This window comes from Antechinus flavipes, chromosome 4 (genome assembly GCF_016432865.1).
Source record: "Antechinus flavipes isolate AdamAnt ecotype Samford, QLD, Australia chromosome 4, AdamAnt_v2, whole genome shotgun sequence".
Taxonomy (NCBI): Eukaryota; Metazoa; Chordata; class Mammalia; order Dasyuromorphia; family Dasyuridae; genus Antechinus; species Antechinus flavipes.
Window position 1 is genome coordinate 147,790,657 of NC_067401.1, and position 21,267 is coordinate 147,811,923.

Consider the following 21,267-nt stretch of genomic DNA (forward strand, 5'->3'; position numbering starts at 1 on the left):
TTGGAGAGACTTACATGAACTGATGCTAAGTGAAATGAGCAGAACCAGGAGATCATTAGATACTTCAACAATGATACTGTATGAAGATGTATTCTAATGGAAGTGGATTTCTTTGACAAAGAGAAGATCTAACTCAGTTTCAGTTGATCAAGGATGGACAGAAGCAGCTACACCCAAAGAAAGAACACTAGGAAATGAATGTAAACTATTTGCATTTTTGTTTTTCTTCCTGGGTTATTTCTACCTTCTGAATCCAATTCTTCCTGTGCAACAAGAGAAATACTGCGACATATTTTACATATATAGGACTACTTGCCATCTAGGGGATGGGGTGGAGGGAGAGAGGGGAAAAATTGGAACAGAAGTGAGTGCAAAGGATAATGTTGTAAAAAATTACCCTGGCATGGGTTCTGTCAATAAAAAGTTATTTTAATTAAATAAATAAATAGATTTTTTTAAAAATTAGAAAGTGACCCTGACCATTGCCTAAATAATGATTGGCCATGCCTTTGATTAGCTCTTAAAAGACAACTAAGCAGTTGAGAACAAATATAGAAGCAGCTATATGTAGCATTAATACTTTTAGAAGTGTGTGTAGGGGAGAGGAGAGATAGCTAGATGGCAAAGTAAATAGAGCACTGGAATTGAAATCAGGAAGATCCAAATTAAAATCCAGCTTCTGATGTTTATTAGTGAAGTAACTTTGGGAAAGTCACTTAACCTATTTGCCACTGGAAAAAGAAAGAGCAAACCACTCCATTATTTTTTATCAAGAATATCCCATGGATAGAAGGTCTGTAATCACAGGATACAAAGTAAGACTTGACTGAAACAACTGAATAATAACAACAAAAATAGAAGGAGGGAAGGAATGGGGTTAAAAGATGAAAGGTTGATGAGTAATGCTAGTAAGTTTCTTTTGGCTGGCACCTTATGTGGCTGGTAGATACTTTGGCTTGTTTTTCTTTTTTTTTTTCTTAAATGTTTGTACGTGTGTATATACATGCATATACATATACATTTAAATATATATGCATATATTCATATATGTTTGTATATTTACCAACATAGTCATCTTCCATTTTCTCTCAAAGAGCCATTCTTTGAAACTAAAGTACAAAGAAAAAAATTTCATAAAACTGAAAAACTTATTAAAAAATCTTAACATTCTATGCAGTATCCCAATATCCATAGTCAGCCATATATGCAAAGAGGGTGGGAGAGTGTCTTTTCATATGTCTCCTTTGAGACCAAACCATCATTTTTAACTTGGCAACATTCTATTTCAATTGTTTTGTTGGTCTTTCCACTTAACATAGATACAGTCATGCTGTGTATTGCTCTCCTGCTTCTGTTTTTATCCTGCTAAAGCTTACTTTGCATCAGTCCATGTCTTTCCATACTTATTTCTATTCATCATATTCATCATTTTTAGGTGCCCATTAATGTTGTCATTTTCATATACCCCACAATTTGTTTACTTATTCCTCAATTGGATGAACATCCATCTTTGTTTCTAGCTCTTTGCTAATGAGAGTTTTATCTTTTAACCACACCAAAGGAAGAACAAATGGAATAGAAATGTTTGAGAAAACTGCTCCCCACAAGGTTACTCTACCTTTATTTGCCTTCCCTCACCAACACTGCTTCTAGCTCTTTGGGTCTAGATATTCACCCAAATTCTGTTTTGAGAAATCTATAGAAAAATGTATCAAGCCATTCTCCAAATTGATAAATGGTCAAAAGATATGAACAGACAATTTTCAGATGAAATTGAAACCATTTCTAGTCATATGAAAAAAAATGCTCCAAATCACTATTGATCAGAGAAATGCAAATTAAGACAACTCTGAGATACCATTACACACTTCTCAGATTGGCTAAGATGACAGGAAAAGATAATAATGAATGTTGGAGGGGATGTGGGAAAACTGGGACACTAATGCATTGTTGGTGGAATTGTGAATGGCTCCAACCATTCTGGAGAGCAATCTGGAACTATGCTCAAAGTGCTATCAAACTGTGCATACCCTTTGATCCATCAGTGTTTCTAATGGGCTTATATCTCAAAGAGATCTTAAAGGGGGGAAAGGAACCTGTATGTGCAAAAATGTTTGTGGTAGCCCTTTTTGTAGTGGCTAGAAACTGGAAAGTGAGTGGATGCCCATCAATTGGAGAATGGCTGAATAAGTTATGGTATATGAATGTTATGGAATATTATTGTTCTGTAAGAAATGATCCCTAGGGGCAGCTAGGTGGTACAGTGGATAGAACACCAACCCTGAAATCAGAAGGACCTGAGTTCAAATCTGATCTCAGACACTTAACACTTCCTGGCTGTGTGACCCTGGGCAAGTCACTTAACCGCAGTTACCTCAGGAAAAAAGAAAAAAGAAAAGAAACAACCAGCAGGATGACTATAGAGAGGTCTGAAGAGACTTACATGAACTGGTGCTGACTCAAATGAGCAGAACCAGGAGATCATTGTACATGGCAACAAGAAAATTATATGATGATCGAGGAGATCAATAGTTTTCAATTCTTAGGCCATGAGAAATGTTAAGGCAGATCCTGTCTTGCTGAGTTGACTCAGGGGGATAGTTCCTTGTTCCAGGCCTCCATTTTTATCTGGAGAACATCTCTCAGCATCAGTAAAGTTTATGGTGCTCTTTCACAGACTACACGCTTTCTTAATTTCAACTCTCAAGGATACACAATAATCAGTACTTCTATGAATGGCCATGTGTTTTTAGAGAAACTGGTTTCTTTTCAAATAAATGACAAAACAGAAAGCAAAACAAATTCTTATGATTTGGTAACTTCATACCATGTCTCTGCCCTCCCTAGGCTGGGAGGGAAGAAGAGATCCCAGACATGGGGTTGTCCCCCTGAGTAAACTCAGGAAAACAGGATCTAGCTAAGCATTTCTCATGGCCTGGGAATCAAAAACTATTGATCTCACTGGTACTGCTGTGGTTTCATTTCAGTGTTGATGATGCTTTCCTGATTTCCCAATACAGCTTCCCAAGTTACTTCCTGCTTTTGATTCACCATTCAGATCCCTTTTGTGACCCCAGGGCTATGCCTGTTTGTTTTTTTTCCCTCAGGAGAGAAAGTCTCACTGGTCAGTCATAGTTTACTGTGGTTAGTCCATGTGAGGGTTCACTTTGGATGAAGAGAAAAATAATATGATGATTTCTGGCCTGCCCCGTATGTAACCATCTCCATAGTCATATATCTCCTTGAAGTCTAAAAGGGCACTACAATTGCACAGCAGTGTAGTGTTCTTGTGCTAAAACATTTCAAAGGATGTGCTAGGGAAGAAATATCTCTTCTTTGAATTTGTTTGTTAGGTTACTGTTGGTGAAATAAATCTACTGCAGTGCAGAAATTATAGAAGCAAAACTTAAGATTTTATTATGCTTAAGGACAGATTCAGGATTCAAAAATAGATAAATAAATTACCCTGAACAAAGATTAGGATCTTAACAAGACTTTTTACAGACAAAATTACTTGAGAAAAATGATTATTTTACATATTGCAATCTCAGATATTCCCTTAGGCCATAGAAGATAAAAAAGATACATAATCCCAGGCTTCCCTCAATGTTACAAACATTAAACAAATTTAGTTAAGCCAATCATAATCTCATAATTCCCTAAAGGAAACAAACCTAGTTAAACAGACTCTATAGGTAAACCAAGTTTCTAAATTAAATTCTAGATTCTAGATTCTAGATTAAATGACATTTAACAGGTTCACAATGTTCTGATTGAGGAGAAAGGGATTTATATGTTACCAAGATAAACCAGGAATCAACTACAGTCTGATCTTTCTTCAAATAACTGTATAACTTTAGGAGGCTCAAACTTCTCTTTGACTTCTATCTCAGTAATATCAAATAGTTATTAACTTCATTTCATGAAGTTTTAGTCAGGTGAGGTCAATATTAACAGGAGACATTTTTAGTTTATCAAAAATTGCAGGAATGGCCCTGAGTCCCAAATGATAAAAAGTAATGAAAGAACATTAAAAATAATCATAGCAGTTGTTTTGACTTTTTTCCTTATAATAAAGATGAAGCAAATTTATTTGATAGTGAAAATGTAACGGATTTTATCAATACATATCTTTATGCTTCGTTATTTTTTTTTTACTATAGCTTTTTATTTACAAAACATTCATGGGTAATTTTTCAACATTGACCCTTGCAAAACCTTCTGTTCCAACTTTTCCCCTCCTTTCCTCCACCCCCTCCTCTAGATGGCAAGTAATCCAATACATATTAAATATGTTAAAGTATATGTTAAATCCAATTTGTGTATACATATTTATACAGTTATTTTGCTGCACAAGAAAAATAGGATCTAGAAAAAAAGAAAAAAACCTGAGAAGGAAAACAAAAATGCAAGCAAACAATAACAGAAAGAGTGGAGATGCTATGTTATGGTTTACACTCATTTCCCATAGTTCTCCCTCTGGGTGAAGCTGGTTCTCTTCATTACTGAACAATTGAAACTGGTTTGAATCATCTCATTGTTGAAGAGAACCACGTCCATCAGAATTGATAGTTGTATAATTTTGCTGTTGCCATGTACAATGATCTCCTGGTTCTGCTCATTTCACTTAACATCAGTTCATGTAAGTCTCTCCAGGCCTCTCCGAAAGCATCCTGTTGGTTATTTCTTACAGAATAATAATATTCCACAATATTCATATACCATAATTTATTCAGCCATTCTCCAACTGATGCGCATGCACTGTTTCCAGTTTCTAACCACTACAAAAAGCCACATTTTTGCACATATAGGTCTCTTTCCCTCCATTAAGATTTCTTTGGGATATAAGTCCAGGAGTAACACTGCTGGATAAAAGAGTATGCACAGTTTGATAACTTTTTGAGCATAGATCCAAATTGCTCTCCAGAATGGTTGGATTCATTCACAATTCCATCAACAATGCATCAATGTCCCAGTTTTCCCACATCCCCTCCAACATTCCGCATTATCTTTCCCTGTCATTCTAGCCAATCTGACAGGTGTGTAGTGGTATCTCAGAGTTGTCTTAATTTGCATTTCTCTGATCAACAATGATTTGGAGCATCTTTTCATATGACTAGAAATAGTTTCAATTTCTTCATCTGAAAATTGTCTGTTCATATCCTTTTACCATTTATCAATTGAAGAATGGCTTGATTTATTATAAATTTGAGTCAATTCTCTATATATTTTAGAAATGAGGCCTTTAGCAGAACCTTTGGATGTAAAACTGTTTTCCCAATTATTGTTTCCCTTCTAATCTTGTCTGCATTAGTTTTGTTTGTACAAAACCTTTTTAATTTAATATAATCAAAAATATCTTTTGTGTGTTTGTCTTTAGTAATGATTTTCAATTCTTCTTTGGCCACAAATTATTTCCTTTTTCACAGATCTGGGGTAAAATACTTTGTTCTTCCAATTTGTTTATAATATCACTCTATATCTAAATCATGGACCCATTGCCATCTTAGCTTGGTATATGCTGTTAAGGTATGGGTCAATGCCTAGTTTCTGCCATACTAGTTTCCAACTTTCCCAGCAATTTTTGTCAAATAGTGAATTCTTACCTCAAAAGCTGGGGTCTTTGCATTTGTCAAACATTAGTTATTAACTATTTTGTCCTGTGAACCTAACCTGTTCCACTGATCAACTTGTTATTTTGTGATATGTAATTTGTTAGAAAAATGTTCTGGATATTTCCCCTGTGCTCCATGCCTGGAAATGCATTTGGAATTCCTGGTTGCCTTCAAGATTCAATTCAAGCTTTATCTTTTACATGAGAACTTTCTGGATCCCCTTAATTGCTATTTACCTTCCTTTGCAACTCCACTCCCCCCACTTTCCCTCACCATTTCCTTGGGTCTGTTGTGCATATTTTTGTACCCTATGTGCACGTCTCTCTCGTTTAATGAAAGCTCTCTGAGGCTAGGGAAGGTTTTACTCTTTGCATCTTCTGCCATAGGCACAGAGCGCTTAAGAAATGGCCACAGAAAGAGCAGAGATGGGGACAACTAACCTTTGTCACCAGGCCTGAGTAACCATGCAGTCAAGGTCAGAATAATACAGCTTCAGAATTCAAGTCAGAACAACAGAAGAGGAAAAGCAGGGAGGAAGAGGAGGGACACAAGGCCGAAGGGGTTTGATCGGGCTCTGGGCGGGAGCAAAGCTGGGACAAGACCGCAGGAAGTGGGTGGGGAACTGGAAAGCTAAAAAGCCAGACTGGGAGAAGAGAGGTTGGGTCACGCTGGGCGTCTGCGGCGGACTCCTGGGCGCGGTGGCTGAGGGCCTCGGAAAGCAGGCCCCGCAAGTTCAAGTTCTCCACTCTGACTCCTCCCCCCGCCCCCACCTCCGGGGGAGGAGAGATCCTAGTGTCCAGGCCTAAGACTCAAAGGAGGGGAGGATCCTACGGCAGCGCGCTAACTCCTCTCCTCCCTCCACAGCGGCCACCTTCCAGCAGCGACCCGGGGACGCTCCTTCCCGGGCCCTGGAGCTCCCCTGGCTAGAGCCAAGAATGGCTACCCTGCCGCTGGAGGAGAAGCTGCTCTGTGCAATCTGCCTGGAGCTGTACCGGGAGGCGGTCACTCTGCCCTGCGGCCATAACTTCTGCCGGGCGTGCATAGTGGACCACTGGAACCGGCAGGAGGTGGACTGCCCCCAGTGCCGCACCCCGTTCGCGCAGCGGCCCGAGCTGCACAAGAACGGGGCTCTGTGTGACGTGGTGGAGACCGTCCGGGCGGCCGAGTGGCAGGTGGCAGCGGGGGCGCCCGTGCCCGGCCCGAGATCCGCAGCCCGCTGCCCCCGGCACGGGCGGGCCCTGGAGCTCTACTGCCGCACCGAGAAGCAGTGCATCTGCTGCGCCTGCACTGTGGACCAGTGCCAGGGCCACCGGCGCGTCCTGCCCGACGTGGAGCGCAAGGCGCGGCAGGTGAGGGAGCCGGAAGCGAGGGGGGAGGGGAGAGCAGAGCCAGGACGCGCCGCGCCGAGCCCCCCGCAGCCTCCCCACACTCCGGCAAGCCCCCACTTGGCCGGGCAGGGGAGCGCTGGGCTTGGAGTCTGGAGGACCCGCATCCCAATCCTGATGCGGACACTTGGCTAGCTGCGTGGTCTGGGCAAGTAACTTAGCCTGTCTCCGCCTCCGTTATCTCCTCTGTGAAATGGCAATAATAATACACCTGCCCACTGTGTTACTCATCAAATGAAATCTAAGACGTAGAAACATTATTTTTTAATCACCCGCAATGAATCGACTAGGTGCTGGAGTTATAAAGACAAGCTGAAACTATCTGCCCTTCAAAAAACTCATCTAATTACATTACATTTTAAATGTTTTTTTAATTTAAAAATTTTAACCCATAAAAATCTTGATTTGTAAGAATAAATAAGGGCCATTGAGTCAGATCTTAATTAATGCTTCTCCAGCTCTTCTAGTAACTTTCAAAGTCATCCATAATAATCCAGATAGTTTCTGCACTTAATCTAAATTTTAAAAACTTTTCTCACAGAAAACTGCCCTCACGTGGTTTAACGTCGACTCTTGCTTTAAGTGAAGTTTAAATTGGTCCACTAGCTCAATGACACCCACTCTTAACAGACAAAATGTATAATAAAACAAGAAAAATCACTCAGAAAAGAGGTATTTTTCTTTTGGAATGTGTATTGTGGACAAAATTATACATTTACACACACATATATCTATATGTATATACACATTATATTGATAGATATATATTTCTATATTGAATAGCTATAGGTATCTATAGCTCTGGCCATCAATATATAATTGTCAGTTCATAGCGATATTGATCTATCTGTATAAAGATCTAGAACCATCTATAGGTCTATATATCTATATCTTAACTAGCTACATAGACAGATAAAGATATATATGAAGAGGAGAAAAAGACCAGTCTCAGGAGACCAGCAAAGCACTTGAGCTGAACCTTGAAAGCAGCTCAGGATTCTGAGGCTAAGGTGAGGAGGAAATGCTTTCCGGGCCTGGGGAGAAGAACCCATTTTAAAAAGCCTGGTGGTGATAGTGGTGGTACCCATCCTTCCTTCCAGAACTGGGCCAGAAACATCGCAGAAGGGGATTTTTCAACTTGTACATGAATTGGATTTAAGTCTGAGCAAAGTCCTCAGCCTCTTTCTCCGCCAATCATCAAAATCCAGTGGCAAAACAAAGGTCTAGGTGACTAGTGATGGCCCAGGATGCAGTTTGTGACCTTGGCCTTTTATTATTTTATCAGTTTGTCTGAGGCCTTGAACATTTGGTTACTAAGGGGTAAGAGTTGAGACAAAATATAGCCCAATTTACCATTTACAAAGATATCAATCTGGGAGGTAAAGACCCTTGGAGTTTCTGGCTTGAACATAAAACTTTTACACTTATTCAGAGCCATCCAAATCTAAACAATGAGCCACATAATCAGTGATTGTGAAAACTATTGGAAAGCTTTTGAGCAGGAGAGGGAATGAATGGTGAGTCCAAGGAATGCCAAGTTAGTTAATTTCCTTTTCTCTGTATTGTTGCCTCTAAATCAGGGATGGAGAAAGTTATTTTTTGCCAAGGATATTTATAATAGCATTTAAAGGGCATAAAATTATCCACCTATGAAACTCAAACAATTCTTACAATTCTTTAAGCTCATCATCCCCTGGCAGGGCCAGACCAAGCAGTTTCACATTCCCTACACCTGCTCTAGATAATTGTTTAGATCTTCTAGAGCAGTGGTTCTCAAACTTTTGTTTTCAGTATCTTTATCCTATTAAAAATTATTGAGGATCTCTCCAAGGCATTTTTGTTTATCTGGATTATATTTATAGACATTTATCATATTGGAAATAAAAACTATTTTTGAATTTGTAGACCCTCTAAAAGGATTTCAGAGATTCCCCAGGATTCCCAAGGGTCCTCAAACTTTTTAAATAGGGGGCCAATTCACTGTCCCTCAGACTGTTGGAGGGCCGGACTATAGTAAAAACAAAAACTTTGTTTTGTGGGCCTTTAAATAAAGAAACTTCATAGCTCTGGGTGAGGAGGATAATCGTCCTCAGCTGCCGTATCTAGCCCGCGGGCCGTAGTTTGAGGACCTCTCTTAGACCATACTTTGAGAACCTCTATTCTAGAGGTTAAGAACTTTTTATTTAGCACTTTATAGATACCATAAGCTTGTTTTGATCTCCACAGTAAATATAAGGGATAGGAATGGTAGGGATTATTATTCCTATTTAACAGAAGAATGTGAAATAACTTAGATCACACTGAGTAAATGGTAAAGTTCTATGGCAGAACCCAGGTCTTCTAGTTCCCTTGCTGGTACCTGGTATGATATTGGCTTGCTTACTGATCTAATGGATATCATTAGAAACATCTGGAAGAACAGCTGGAAGAAAACTGGAGGCAGTCAATCCAGACTGAAGAAAAACTTCAAGAGCTGCAACAGAAGAGTAATGAGATCCAGGTAATAATATAGCACTTCCTGATACCTCCAGAATTACTATCCTTCACATTGGGGAAAGGAAAGAAAGTTTTCTTTTTAATTATGAGTATGACAATCACGGACATTTTCTCATTCAGAGAACAGAAAAAGATGGTTACTTTTGATACCTTATACAGCTTATTGTTTATTTAAAATATAGATTAAATTTAATACTATCCTTCTAACCCTGCCCTACTTGTCCATTTCCCCTTCAGAAACTCTTTCTGTTCCTTTAATTGTGTTTTTTACTTTGTTTCACTTACAATCTTTTTTTTTCTTGTTATCATCACTACCTCCTCAATTCTCCCCCTCCAAAAAACAGAACCCTCCCCTTTTTTGTACTTTACCTTAATATTTACTATTACTGTACAGTAAGAAATAATGTATGTGATAAATGGAGAAAAGCATGGAAAAATTCACATGTAATGTTGCAGTGAAATAAGCATAGGTAAGAAAATAATATACACTGTTAATACAACGTTGTAAATAGAAAGAACTACACATCCAAGATACAAAACTGATTGTAACAAATTATAAAAATCAAGATAAATTTAAATGAAGAATATAAGAAGACATTTGCAACTCACCCTTTCATGGAAGTGCGATGTCCTCAGATATTATACATTGTACATGTTTTCATACTTTTTCATTGGTACAAATAAGTTGCTCTGGGATTTGGGTTGGTTTTTTTTTTTTTTTTTTTTTGTCTCTTTAAAAAATACCATTTGATATATGGGATGGTTCTCTGAGAGGGAGAAAAAGAAAGATACTGAAGATCACCATTACTACTTACTGTTTATTACTGAAAAACCTCCCTTGTAACAAATAAATATAAACAAATAAAACAAATCTTACATATTGCTCTTGCTTGAAAAGGTATCTGTCATCCTAAACCTCTCCTCCCTCACCTTTCTGCTAAGAAGTAGAAAACTAACTTCATCATTGGTTCTCTGGAATAGTGACTGATCATTGTATCAATTGTAGCTCTTAAATCATATTTATTTTCCTTAGTACAGTCTCGATTGATTGATTACCAAATTACATGTTGTTATACACGTTTTAGGTTTTGCATATCTAATTTTTCCTTCTGATTTTCAATCAATACCAGAGAATTTGGATAATTGCTTCTTTTTGCAGAGTAGTTTGAGATCTGGCATTAGTCATGTTGTGAAAGAATCAGAATAACAGAAAAAAAACATAAAGAAGAAAAAAAAAGTGAAAATAGTGTGCTTTGATCTGCAATTAAATTCTACAGTTCTTTTTCTGGATATGGATAGCATTTTCCACTATTTTGGAATTATTTGGAATATTTTGGAATTGTCTTTTATCGTTGCATTGTTGAGGAGAGCTAAGTCTATCAGACCTGATCATCACATAGTGTTGTCCAGGGTCTGTTCCTTTCACTCAGTTCATATAAATCCAGGTTTTTCTGAAGTCTACCTGCTCATAGTTTCTTATAAACCAATAGTATTCCATTACATCCATATACTACAACTTATTCAATTATTCCCCAATTGATAGGTATCCCCCTAATTTCTAATTCTTTGTTACCACAAAAAGAGCTGCTATATAAACTCTTTCACAGTTGGCAAAATAAGTCACAAGCATCTTCTTAACCCTTGTGGTCCCTGCTTTAACTAATAAGTAGTTCTCTGTCTGCTTTCTTAGTCTACTTTCTCATAGAAAAAGATGCTATTCAAGCAGTGTAGTTTAGTGGAAAGAACTCTCTCAAGAAATGTAAGTTCAGTTCCTAACCTCATAAAATCATAGCTTTGGATTATCATAAGTGATAATCCAGTCCACCCTTTACCCTCCTGTTAAAGTGAAAGAGGCAGCTGGGCAGTACCATGGTTAAAGAATTGGACTTAGAATCAGGAAGACCTGAATTCAAATGCTCCACACAATTGCTAGTTCTGTGATCCTAACCAAGATACTTTGCTTCTGTTTCAATATCTACATCTGGAAAATGGAAATAATAATAGTATCTACCTCCCAGGGTAGCTGTACGGATCAAATGAGATAATATATGTAAAATGCTTTATAAACCTTCAAGGTTCATATAGATCCTACCAATTATTGTTAAAAAGAGGCCCTGAGTGGGGAAGTAAGTTACATAACATCGCAGATAAGTAGCAGAGCCAAAACGTGAACTCTTGGGTCTCTTGACTTCCAATAGATTTCTCTTCAAACTTTACTGTATTATCTCCAAGCTTCAGTTTTCTCAGCTGTAAAATAAGAATAATTATACCCCTATAGGCTTGTTATGAGGAGAACACCGTGCAAGTCTTATAGGTATGAGGAGCCAGTATTTAATTCACCAGACAGGACAGGGACTTGTGTCCCCCAGATGCTGAGCCCCTGGACAAATCTTCCAGTCTCTGTCAGGTGCTTGTGTCCCGGGGATACAAATCTTCCAGTCTCTGTTCCACCTCCCCCAAGGTTGACCCCGCTCTGTTTCCTGCCCCAGTGTTGACTCTGTCTGCCCATGCCCACCTCCAATGCCCCTAACCCGAGCCTCCTCCCCTGCCCACCCAGGACTCAGCCCACATTCTGACCCTGGCTGTTTCCAACAAAGTCACTGCTCTGCTGCGGGTCCTTGAAACACGGCGGGATAAGGCCTTGCAGAACATTGAGAAGGAAAAGGCAGCTTCACTGGCACAGGCCGGGGCGATCAGGCAGGGGCTTCAGGACCACCTGGAACGCCTGGCGCAGCACATCCAGCAGATCCAAGAGCTTCAGTCCTGTTCCGATGACCTGAGCTTCTTGCAGGTACCCAGAACTGGAGTGGGGAGGTGAGGGGAGGGGAGAGGCAGGTGATATCCCAGGTGAAAGCGAAGAGGGCCTGGAGGAGGGAAGGATTTCTTCCCCAATGAGTGCAGGCTTTATGACTTCCGGTCCCCTGTTCCTGATGGTTCAGCGGTCCCTACTTCTGATACCCCCTGAGCCTTTGGCCCCAATGCCATCATTGAAATGGAATGAAGATTCTGGTCCGTTGAATAAGCTGGAGAGGACACTGGACCAAATCTGTCAACTCCTGCTGAAGGATGAGATTGACGCTGTGAGTCCTGGAGATGCTGAGCCTGGCCTCAAGGGTAAGGCTGACCTTCCACTCTGGATGGCCATTAATAATGTCCCTCCTCTTAACATATATTGGATTACATGCCATCTGGGGGGAGGGGGGAAGGAGGGGAAAATTAGAAAACAAGGTTTGTCAAGGGTCAGTGTTGAAAAAATTATCCTTGCATATGTTTTGAAAATAAAAAACTTCAATAAAAATTTAGTAATGTCCCTCCTCCCTCCCAATCTGGGATTGGCTCTCCCTGACCCCAGCCTCCTATTGCCACGGTGAGTGGTTCAAGGGCAAGTAGAGGATCCTCCAAGAAAAGGGGACCAGCCTCCCTCCACCAGGCCCCCTCCTCTAATTCTAGAGCGCCGAGAGCCTGAGACCAATTCCCTGGAACCAATTCCACGACCGGTGTGCAGTCTGAGGAAGAAGCTGACACAAAGTAAGCTGCTCCATGTATGTGTGAGTGAGTGAGTGCATAGGTGTAGGGGTCCTTCAGGTACTGCCCAGGTGCACTTGTGTCTGTGCTGGTTGGGCTTTGGGCCTCGGGATGGGGTGAGCCTTGGCAGGGCAGGGAAGTCAGCCCTCAGCAGTCTCACGAGCCCTCACCGCAGGCACACTTCTCTTCTCACAGATTATCGCAACCTCACCTTTGACCCTCTCACTGCTAATCATTACTTCCACTTTTCCCGCCAAAACCAACGGGTAAAACATGGCTTCAAGTCCCAGCACACCTCCCAGCCTGGGAGGTTTCAGCTCTGGCAAGTGCTGTGTGCCCAGGGCTTTGAGGCAGGAAAGCACTACTGGGAAGTGGAAGTGTCTGATCATTCGGTGACCCTGGGCATCACCTACCCTGGGCTCTCCCGGCAAAAGCAGCTCAGACAGACGGACAACATTGGGAGAAATTCTTATTCCTGGGGGCTTCGGGTGCAGGAGAAGGGCTATGAAGCCTGGCACAATGGGGAGGCCCAACAGCTTCCAGGCAAACCTGGAAACCTCTTTGGAATGGAGTTGGATCTGCCCGTTGGATGTCTCTCTTTCTACAGCTTGGAGCCTCAGTTCCAGCTCCTGCATGTCTTCAATGCCTTCTTCACCCAGCCCCTCTATCCTGTTTTCTGGCTCTGTGAAGATAGAACCATCACCCTCTGTCATCTGCCTGGGGCCAAACCTTATTCGGGGCCCCAGGGAGAGGCACTTAGTCCCAGCTGACCAGTATCTAAAGAGGGCGGGGGAGCCCAGATAAATAACGATTCTGTTAAAAGATGCTGCAGGGAGCTGAAGGTCCAGATGCCAGGGCCCAGGGCCCTGCTCTTTTGTTTTCCCCACTTAATAATATTTTATTTTTTCCAATTATTTGTAAAGATAGTTTTCAACATTTATTTTTATAAGGTTTTGAGTTACAAATGTTTTTTTCCCTCCCTAAGAAAGAAAACAATCTTATAGGTTTTACATCCACAATTACGTTAAACAAATTTACCCATTAGTCATGTTGTGAAAGAAAAAACAAAACAAAAGGGAAAAGCCTTAGAACCCCCTCACTCCCCAAAAAAACTAAATAGTTATAGTAGTGTGCTTTGATCTGCATTCAGATTCTTTCTCTGAATGTGGACAGCACTTCCATTATAAGTCTCTTGGAATTGTTTTGGATGACCGAATTGCTGAGAAGAGCCAAGTCTGTCAAAGTTGACCATTGCACAATGTTACTGTTACCGTATACAGTGTTCTCCTGGTTCTGCTCACTTCACTCAGCATCAGTTCATATAATTCTCTCCAGGCCCCTCTAAAATCATCCTCCTGGTCATTTCTTATAAAATAATAATATTCCATAACATTCATATATCATTATTCAGCAGTTTCCAATTCTTTGCCACCACAAAAAGAGCTGCTATAAATTTATTTTTGAACATGTAGGTCCTTTTCCCTTTATTATGATCTCTTTGAAATACAAATATAATAGTGATATTGATGGATCAAAGGGTATACACAATTTTTAAATAGTATTTTTCCCCAAATACATGCAAAGATAGTTTTCAACATTCACCTTTGTAAAACTTTTGTGTTCCAAATTTTTCTTCTCCTCTTCTCCCCTCCCCTTCCCAAGACAGCAAGCAATCCAATATAAGTTAAACATGTGGTTCTTTGAAATCCATTTCCATATTTGTCATGCTAGGGGGAAAAAAACCAAGCAAACAAACAACAATCAAAAAAAAAAAAAAAAAGATGAAAATACTATGCTTTAATCCACAGTCAGTCTCCATAGTTCTTTCTTTGAAAGTGAATGGCACTTTCCATCACAAGTCTGTTGGAACTGCATGGTTCCAAATTGTTCTCCAGAATAGTTGGACCAACAATGTATTAGTGTTCCATTTTTCCCACAGCTTCTCCAATATTAATTCTGTTACCAATCTGATTGTGTGAGGTGATACCTCAGGGTTGTTTAATTCACATCTCTCTAATTTATTCTAATAGAATATTTTTTCCTTTTATTCCTCAATAGTATTTTATTTTTCCAAATATATATAAATATATTTTTGTATTTCAACATTCATTTTTGTAAAACTTTGTGTTCCAAATTTTTCTCCCTCTTTCCCTCATCATTCCTCTTCCTAAGAGTGTAAAATACCATTTAATACTTAACCCTGGGCAGCCACTTCATCTGTGAATGCCTTAGCGTTACTCGGTATTTTGCATTACCAGTCTGTCCTAATTCCCAGGGACATTTTTTGCCCAGAAAACCTCTGGCCACTGACCTTTGCAGTGTCAACTAATTCTACCTGGCTGCCTCCTCTGAGGCCTTCAGAGGCCTCTGGCCACGATTTCTTGAATTGCCTGGCAAAAAAACAAAAACAAACACGAACAAAAATTCTTCCAAAAAGAGATCCATTAGCTTCACCAGATTGCTCAAGAGGTTTCTATCACAAAAATAGTCACAGTTCTGTACCCTAAAAAAAGAAAAGAGGTTGAGGGTCCTGAGCATTGTCTCTAAGAGAAAAAAAAGCAATCATAATCTCTGCAGAGAGATTAAGGATCTGGGTGAGGGTGGGCAATTTTCTGGAGGAGGGAATGCAAGATCCAGATATTAAATCACCAAGTTATAGTGAGTTATTTGGACAAGTCAAGTAGGAAGGAATGGGAAGGATGTCCTTTTCCAGCAGCTCCACCATGATTGTTCCTTCTGGGGCGAGTATAGACTACAGGAAACAATGCAAGTCTGGGGCAGGCTGTATAGGACCCTGTGAAAGAACTGGGGATTCATCAGGATGTTGGAAGGTTGCCTTCATGGTAACCCTGAGATGAGTTCTTTTTAAAAAGAAACACTGAGTAATTCATGTGTTTTCAGTCTCTACTGATGAGCTCCTGTGAGTCCTTTCTGTCCGGGGGAAACAAAGGATGTCCTGTTTCCCACCATCCCCCAAACTAAACTTTTACACCGCAGCATATGCCCCCAAATAGTCAATCCAGTGCAAACTTAATGTGAGTTAATCATTGCAGTGAATTAGAGAGAGATGGGGCTAGGTGGAATGTACCCAGAGGCTGATGCTGGAAGGTGTGTGCAGGAGCACCCTGCTTTGCCCCATTTAGTGTGGCCAGGTGTCCACCTGCTTCCTTTAGCCTCGTGGACCTCATCCAGCTTCCTTAGGGATCAGCTGTGACTCAATCTGGATTTGCTTCTTTATGCCTATCAGTATTGGGTGAGGGAGAGATGGGGCAACATTCTCCGTTTGATGCTAAGAGCTAAGGGCTGTCTGGGCTCAAACGGACACTTAAATTCGAAGTTATGATCGGGTAAAAAGGAGGAGACTACTCAGTTTTAGAGGTGAGAACAAAAAACAAGAAACAGCTAACATGGGATATGTGCCAACTGTCTGGTAAGTGCCAGGAGAATGACCTTGTGTGGTTCTCTCAAAGGAGGAATCCAAGACTTCTGTTTTCCAGTTAGGATCTTATTTGTGAAATGCTAACTCAGATTTCACAGGGGAGAGGGAATAAAATCATGCAATTCATGCAAATCATGCAAAGATCCTAACAAGGGAATTAAAGTCTTATTTATTAATGGAACTATGTACAAATTTGTATAACAAGCAATATTAATTCATTTACATTTCTCAGAGGGAAAAAGGCTAGTGTTAGAGTTGCAAAATTCTCTGATGCAGGAACATATTCTCATGCACATACATAACAAGAGATTCAAGGATAATGTTCTTCAAGACCATGACATTGGGGAGGTGATGCTGTGACATGCAAGTGAATTAATTGAAGTGAAGGAGGGCTATGCAAGGTCACTTGCCTCACTCCCCTCCAGAAATATCAGACATTATGGAAAACATCGCACAAATTTAAAGACTTTTTTTGGTGGTCTTGCTCTTTTATCCTAGTTCCCTTGTCAACTGGTCAATAAGAATTTTTTAAAGCACTTCTGTGTGTCAGGGATATTCTGGTGGCACAAAATGCCAGGTTCAGAATCAAGAAGAATCTTCCTCTGTTATCCTAGGCAAATCACTTTATCCTATTTGCCTTTGTATTCTCATCTGTAAAATAAATTGGAGACGGAAATGACAAACCATTCCAGTATCTTTGCTTTTTTTTTTAAGGCAACCAGGTTAAGTGACTTGCTTAAAGTCACTCAACCTGGAACTCCTGGTACTCTATCTGATAAGCCACCTAGCTGCCTCCGAATCTGCCAAGAAAATCCCGAATGGAGTCACAAAGAGTTGAACTCAACTGGACAGCAAAAATCTAAGCCAGGCACTGTGGCAAGTGCTGGGATACAAAGAAAGGCAAAGCATAGTCCCTGAATTTCTTGCTTTCTCAATGGATGGGTGAGAAGGGTCGAGGGAGGGAGAGAATTGCAACTGAAAATAAAATTGAAAAAAGAATAGTCCTTGCCCTCAGTAAACTCATAATCTAATAGAGGAGAAAACATGCAAATGAGTACAAACAAACTGGGATAAATAAGAAATAATAAATGTTTATTGATTGATTGAAATAATCAACATAGGAAATGCACTAAAATTAAGGACTGGGAAAGACTTCTTGTGGAAAATGAGATTTTAGTTGACAATTGAAGGAAGCCAAGATGAGGAAAGAGACTTTCAGGTCGGGGTATAGCTAGAGAAAATAACCCAAAGCTAAGAGATGGAGTATTTTCTTCAGGGAAAATTAGTATGAATGTATAAGATATAAAAAGATGAATGATATGGAGGGGAGGGTGGGGCTCAAAGCTATGGAGGTTCCTATAACAACCTTTCTGTTTCATTCACAGGAGACAGAAACAACTCTTGTGTTAATTAAGGGTAGGAATTGTGGGGTGAAGTGGAGAATGGAGGGCATATGAGGTGAATGACACCCCAGGCAGGACCTTATTGATGACTCATTCATCAACTTGCAAACATCTGGACCAGATGGCACTCTTTCCAACTTGGCGAATGAACTTGAAAGCTCATAGTTGGAGGAAGCAGTCTCAAATTAGGAGCTGGAAGTCAGGAAAAGGTACTAGATTTTAACTCTGGAAAGGAAGAAAGTTGATTCTGAGCTCTGAGGGTCTGGGGCAGGGAACAGATAAAAAGGTTCCCCAGCTTTAAAGGACACAGTTAATTAGAATCTTACAGAATAGACCAATTTATACTTCATGAACTTTACATTAGGAAAGAACTAGATTTATAAATACTTAAGGATATTCCAGGCCTCTGATTAAAGGCAAAACTTAGGACATTATTTGTGTATCCTAATTGAGGTTTAAAAATAGCTCTTCCCTCCACTCCCAGAGTAAAAGAAATAGAGTAGTGAAGAAAGGAGGAAGAAGGGATAAAACATACTCATTATTTTTTTTCTCTCTACTATTTATTTTAATTTTTGTCATTTTTTCTACATTTTTACATGTGTACATGTAAAACAATTTTTTCAACATTTGTTTTTGTTTTAAATTTTGAGTTCCAGATTCTCTCCCTTCTTCCTGCCTTCTCCAATTGAGAAAATCCATGGGAAGTTGTGCAAAACAAACATGCTCATTCTTATAATTGGGATATGTGTAAAAAGTATACAAATATGGAAAAAAGGATAGAGATGTGAGCATCATTAGATGAGCTTCACTCCTACCTGAAACAGATAAAAGAGGGTTGGACACAGAAAAAGTTTAGTGTGGAAATACATCAGATTGTATAGGAAGGGGCAGGTAGGTAGATAGAATACAAACCCTGGAATCAGGAGGATCTGAGTTCAAATGTGACCTCAGATACTTATAGCTGTGTGATCCTGGGCAAGGCACTTAACCCAGATTGCTCATCACCACTAGCACCAAAAAAAAAAAAAAAAAAAAAGCTTCAAGACAAAGCAAGAATATTACATGACGTTAGAGGAGCTGGGGGTTTGGATAGGCTAAAGGGAGCCAGCACTCCAAAACAATAGAAACAATAGATTCAATAGTGAAACCAGTGGTGGATGTCTGCTAGAAAGAGAGGATGTTAAAAGAGAGGATAATATCTGAGAGTAGTTGCATATGCTAGTGAAAAAAAAAATTCTCTGGGAGAAAAAACAATTGCAGGACACATAATCTGCATTATTAACATTTTTTCCATCACTTTCTAAAGCTGGTCTACTTGCTCCTTACACATGACACTTTTGTCTCTTAACTCCTTGATCTATATACAAACTATCCCCTTTCCCCAAGGCACCCATCATACTTGGGAAGCTTTCCTTCCTCACTTTTCCTATTCAAAATTCCTAGCTCCCTTTTAGGCTCAACTTAAAGATATCTCCTTACAGGTGACTTTATCTAATTTCCTAAAGTTAGTACTGTCGACATCCCCATAAATGACTTCATATTTACTTCTTTTTTATTATTATAGCTTTTTATTTACAACATATATACATGGGTAATTTTTCAGCATTGACAATTACAAAACCTTTTGTTCCAATTTTTCCCCTCCTTCCTCCCACCCCCTCCCCAAGAAGGCAGGTAGATCAATATATATTAAATATGTTAAAGTATTCATATTTACTTCTTGCATTTAACTCTGTAACAGTGAATTCTGGCTCCCAAATTGGGACATTTTTATTGTATGACTCAAGGGTTGCCTTTCTACAGAAACTGTCACTGTATTAATTATCCCTGTATGAAATGCCTAAAACACATAGACCCTTAATAAATGCTTGTAGAATTGAAGTGAAAATTATTGTTAAATAGTATTCTCACCTTTTTTGTTTGCTTTTTTCCCCTTTTGGTCTCATTTTTCTTGCATATGACAATATATAGAAATACATTTAGAAGGATTGTGCATGTTCAATCTATATCGGATTTCTTGCTTTCTTGAAGATAGGAAGAGGGAAGGGAAGGAAAAAAATGGAACACAAATTCTTACAGAAATGAATGTTGAAAACTATATATGTATTTGGAAAAAACAAAATACTATTGGGGAAAATTTGTTTACCATTTATAAAATCATCCCTAGCACTTAGCACAATGTTTGGTACATGGTAGGAGCTTTAAAATGCTTTTTGATGTGATTTGAGATAAGATTAATCTAGGTTCAGAATTCACATTCAATAGACAGTCTTAAAGAGGATGGGTACAAGTTTATTACTGCTCAGAACCTTGATTTAAACAAAATTTAAGAAAAGAGGAAACTTATAGCATAAAAGTAATGCGCAACTAACAAACATGGCAATCACCAAGACAATATAAGAAACAGACAGACAACAAACAGCACACATCATCACCACTACAAGGAAGTGCCAACATCTGAATTCCAACAGCTGAGAGAACCCAGGTCACAGCTATCCGGAATCTCAAGTGGGAGGTTGTGTTAGGAAAGTGGTACCAAACCTCCTGAGTTCTCAAAGTCCCTTTCCACTAAAGGGTTTTTATAGGCTGAGAACAAAGAAAGCACTATACTAAATATTTTCATTTGATATCTGACCCTTGAGACAGAACAGTCCCCCTTATGTACAAGGATATTCTAGCACAAGATGTCCATCAAAGAGAATATTTATTTATTCCTTTAGGAGGATTATGTTTATTCTAGGAACTTTCCAGGCTTCCTACGTAAATATAGGTCTACTATAAAATATATTCATTAATCAAAACATCAGGAAGATGGCCAGTCTTCCTAATGCTTCCTGAGATCTATTAGATAACTGGGAGCACGTTCCAAAGTTCTCAACAAATTTACACAAAGGCATGCCTGGGACTCACTGGCATTCATCACTAGGATTCCTTACACTTGATTCTCTCACTCCCCCTATCAATCTAAAAATCCCACTTGCCTTTTGGCGTCTATGTAGAACTGACTGGAAATTTGAAGGGCGAAATTCCTTCACTTCTGCCACCTTCTAGCTTGAGGCAGTTAGATGATGTAACAGATAAAGCTCCCAGTGTCTGGAGTCGGGAAAACCACACCTCAAATCCAGCCTCAGACAACAACTTATAAGTTGTGGTGAATTTGGTAAGTTACTTAATTTGCCTGTTTTTCCATCTGTAAAATTAATATTAGCAACCTTCTGCACAACATTATTGTGAAAATCAAATAAGATATTTGTAAGGCATTTAGCATATTAAAGGCACTAAATAAATGCTGTTTCTATGTTTAACCTATATTGGATTACTTACTGTCTTGGGGAAGGAGAAGGGGAGAGGAGGAAAATTTAGAACACAAGGTCTTTGCATATATTTCAAAAAATAAAATAATA

The 21,267-nt window shown here is 39.4% G+C and overlaps 1 protein-coding gene across 2 annotated transcripts; it reads left to right on the plus strand.

Annotated features, from left to right (window-relative positions):
• Positions 1-2,943: 2,943 nt before the first annotated feature.
• Positions 2,944-17,146, plus strand: TRIM65 (tripartite motif containing 65). 2 transcript variants are annotated; one of them, XM_051995056.1, is made up of 6 exons: positions 2,946-6,964; positions 9,405-9,500; positions 12,054-12,287; positions 12,436-12,610; positions 12,947-13,024; positions 13,217-17,146. In XM_051995056.1, the coding sequence occupies exons 1-6, from the start codon at positions 6,551-6,553 to the stop codon at positions 13,789-13,791; spliced, it is 1,572 nt and encodes a 523-aa protein (XP_051851016.1). In that variant the 5' UTR covers positions 2,946-6,550; the 3' UTR covers positions 13,792-17,146. The 2 variants fall into 2 exon arrangements, with proteins under 2 accessions (XP_051851017.1, XP_051851016.1); XM_051995057.1 differs by lacking the exon at positions 9,405-9,500 and having other exon boundaries at positions 2,944-6,964.
• The last annotated feature ends 4,121 nt before the right edge of the window (positions 17,147-21,267 follow it).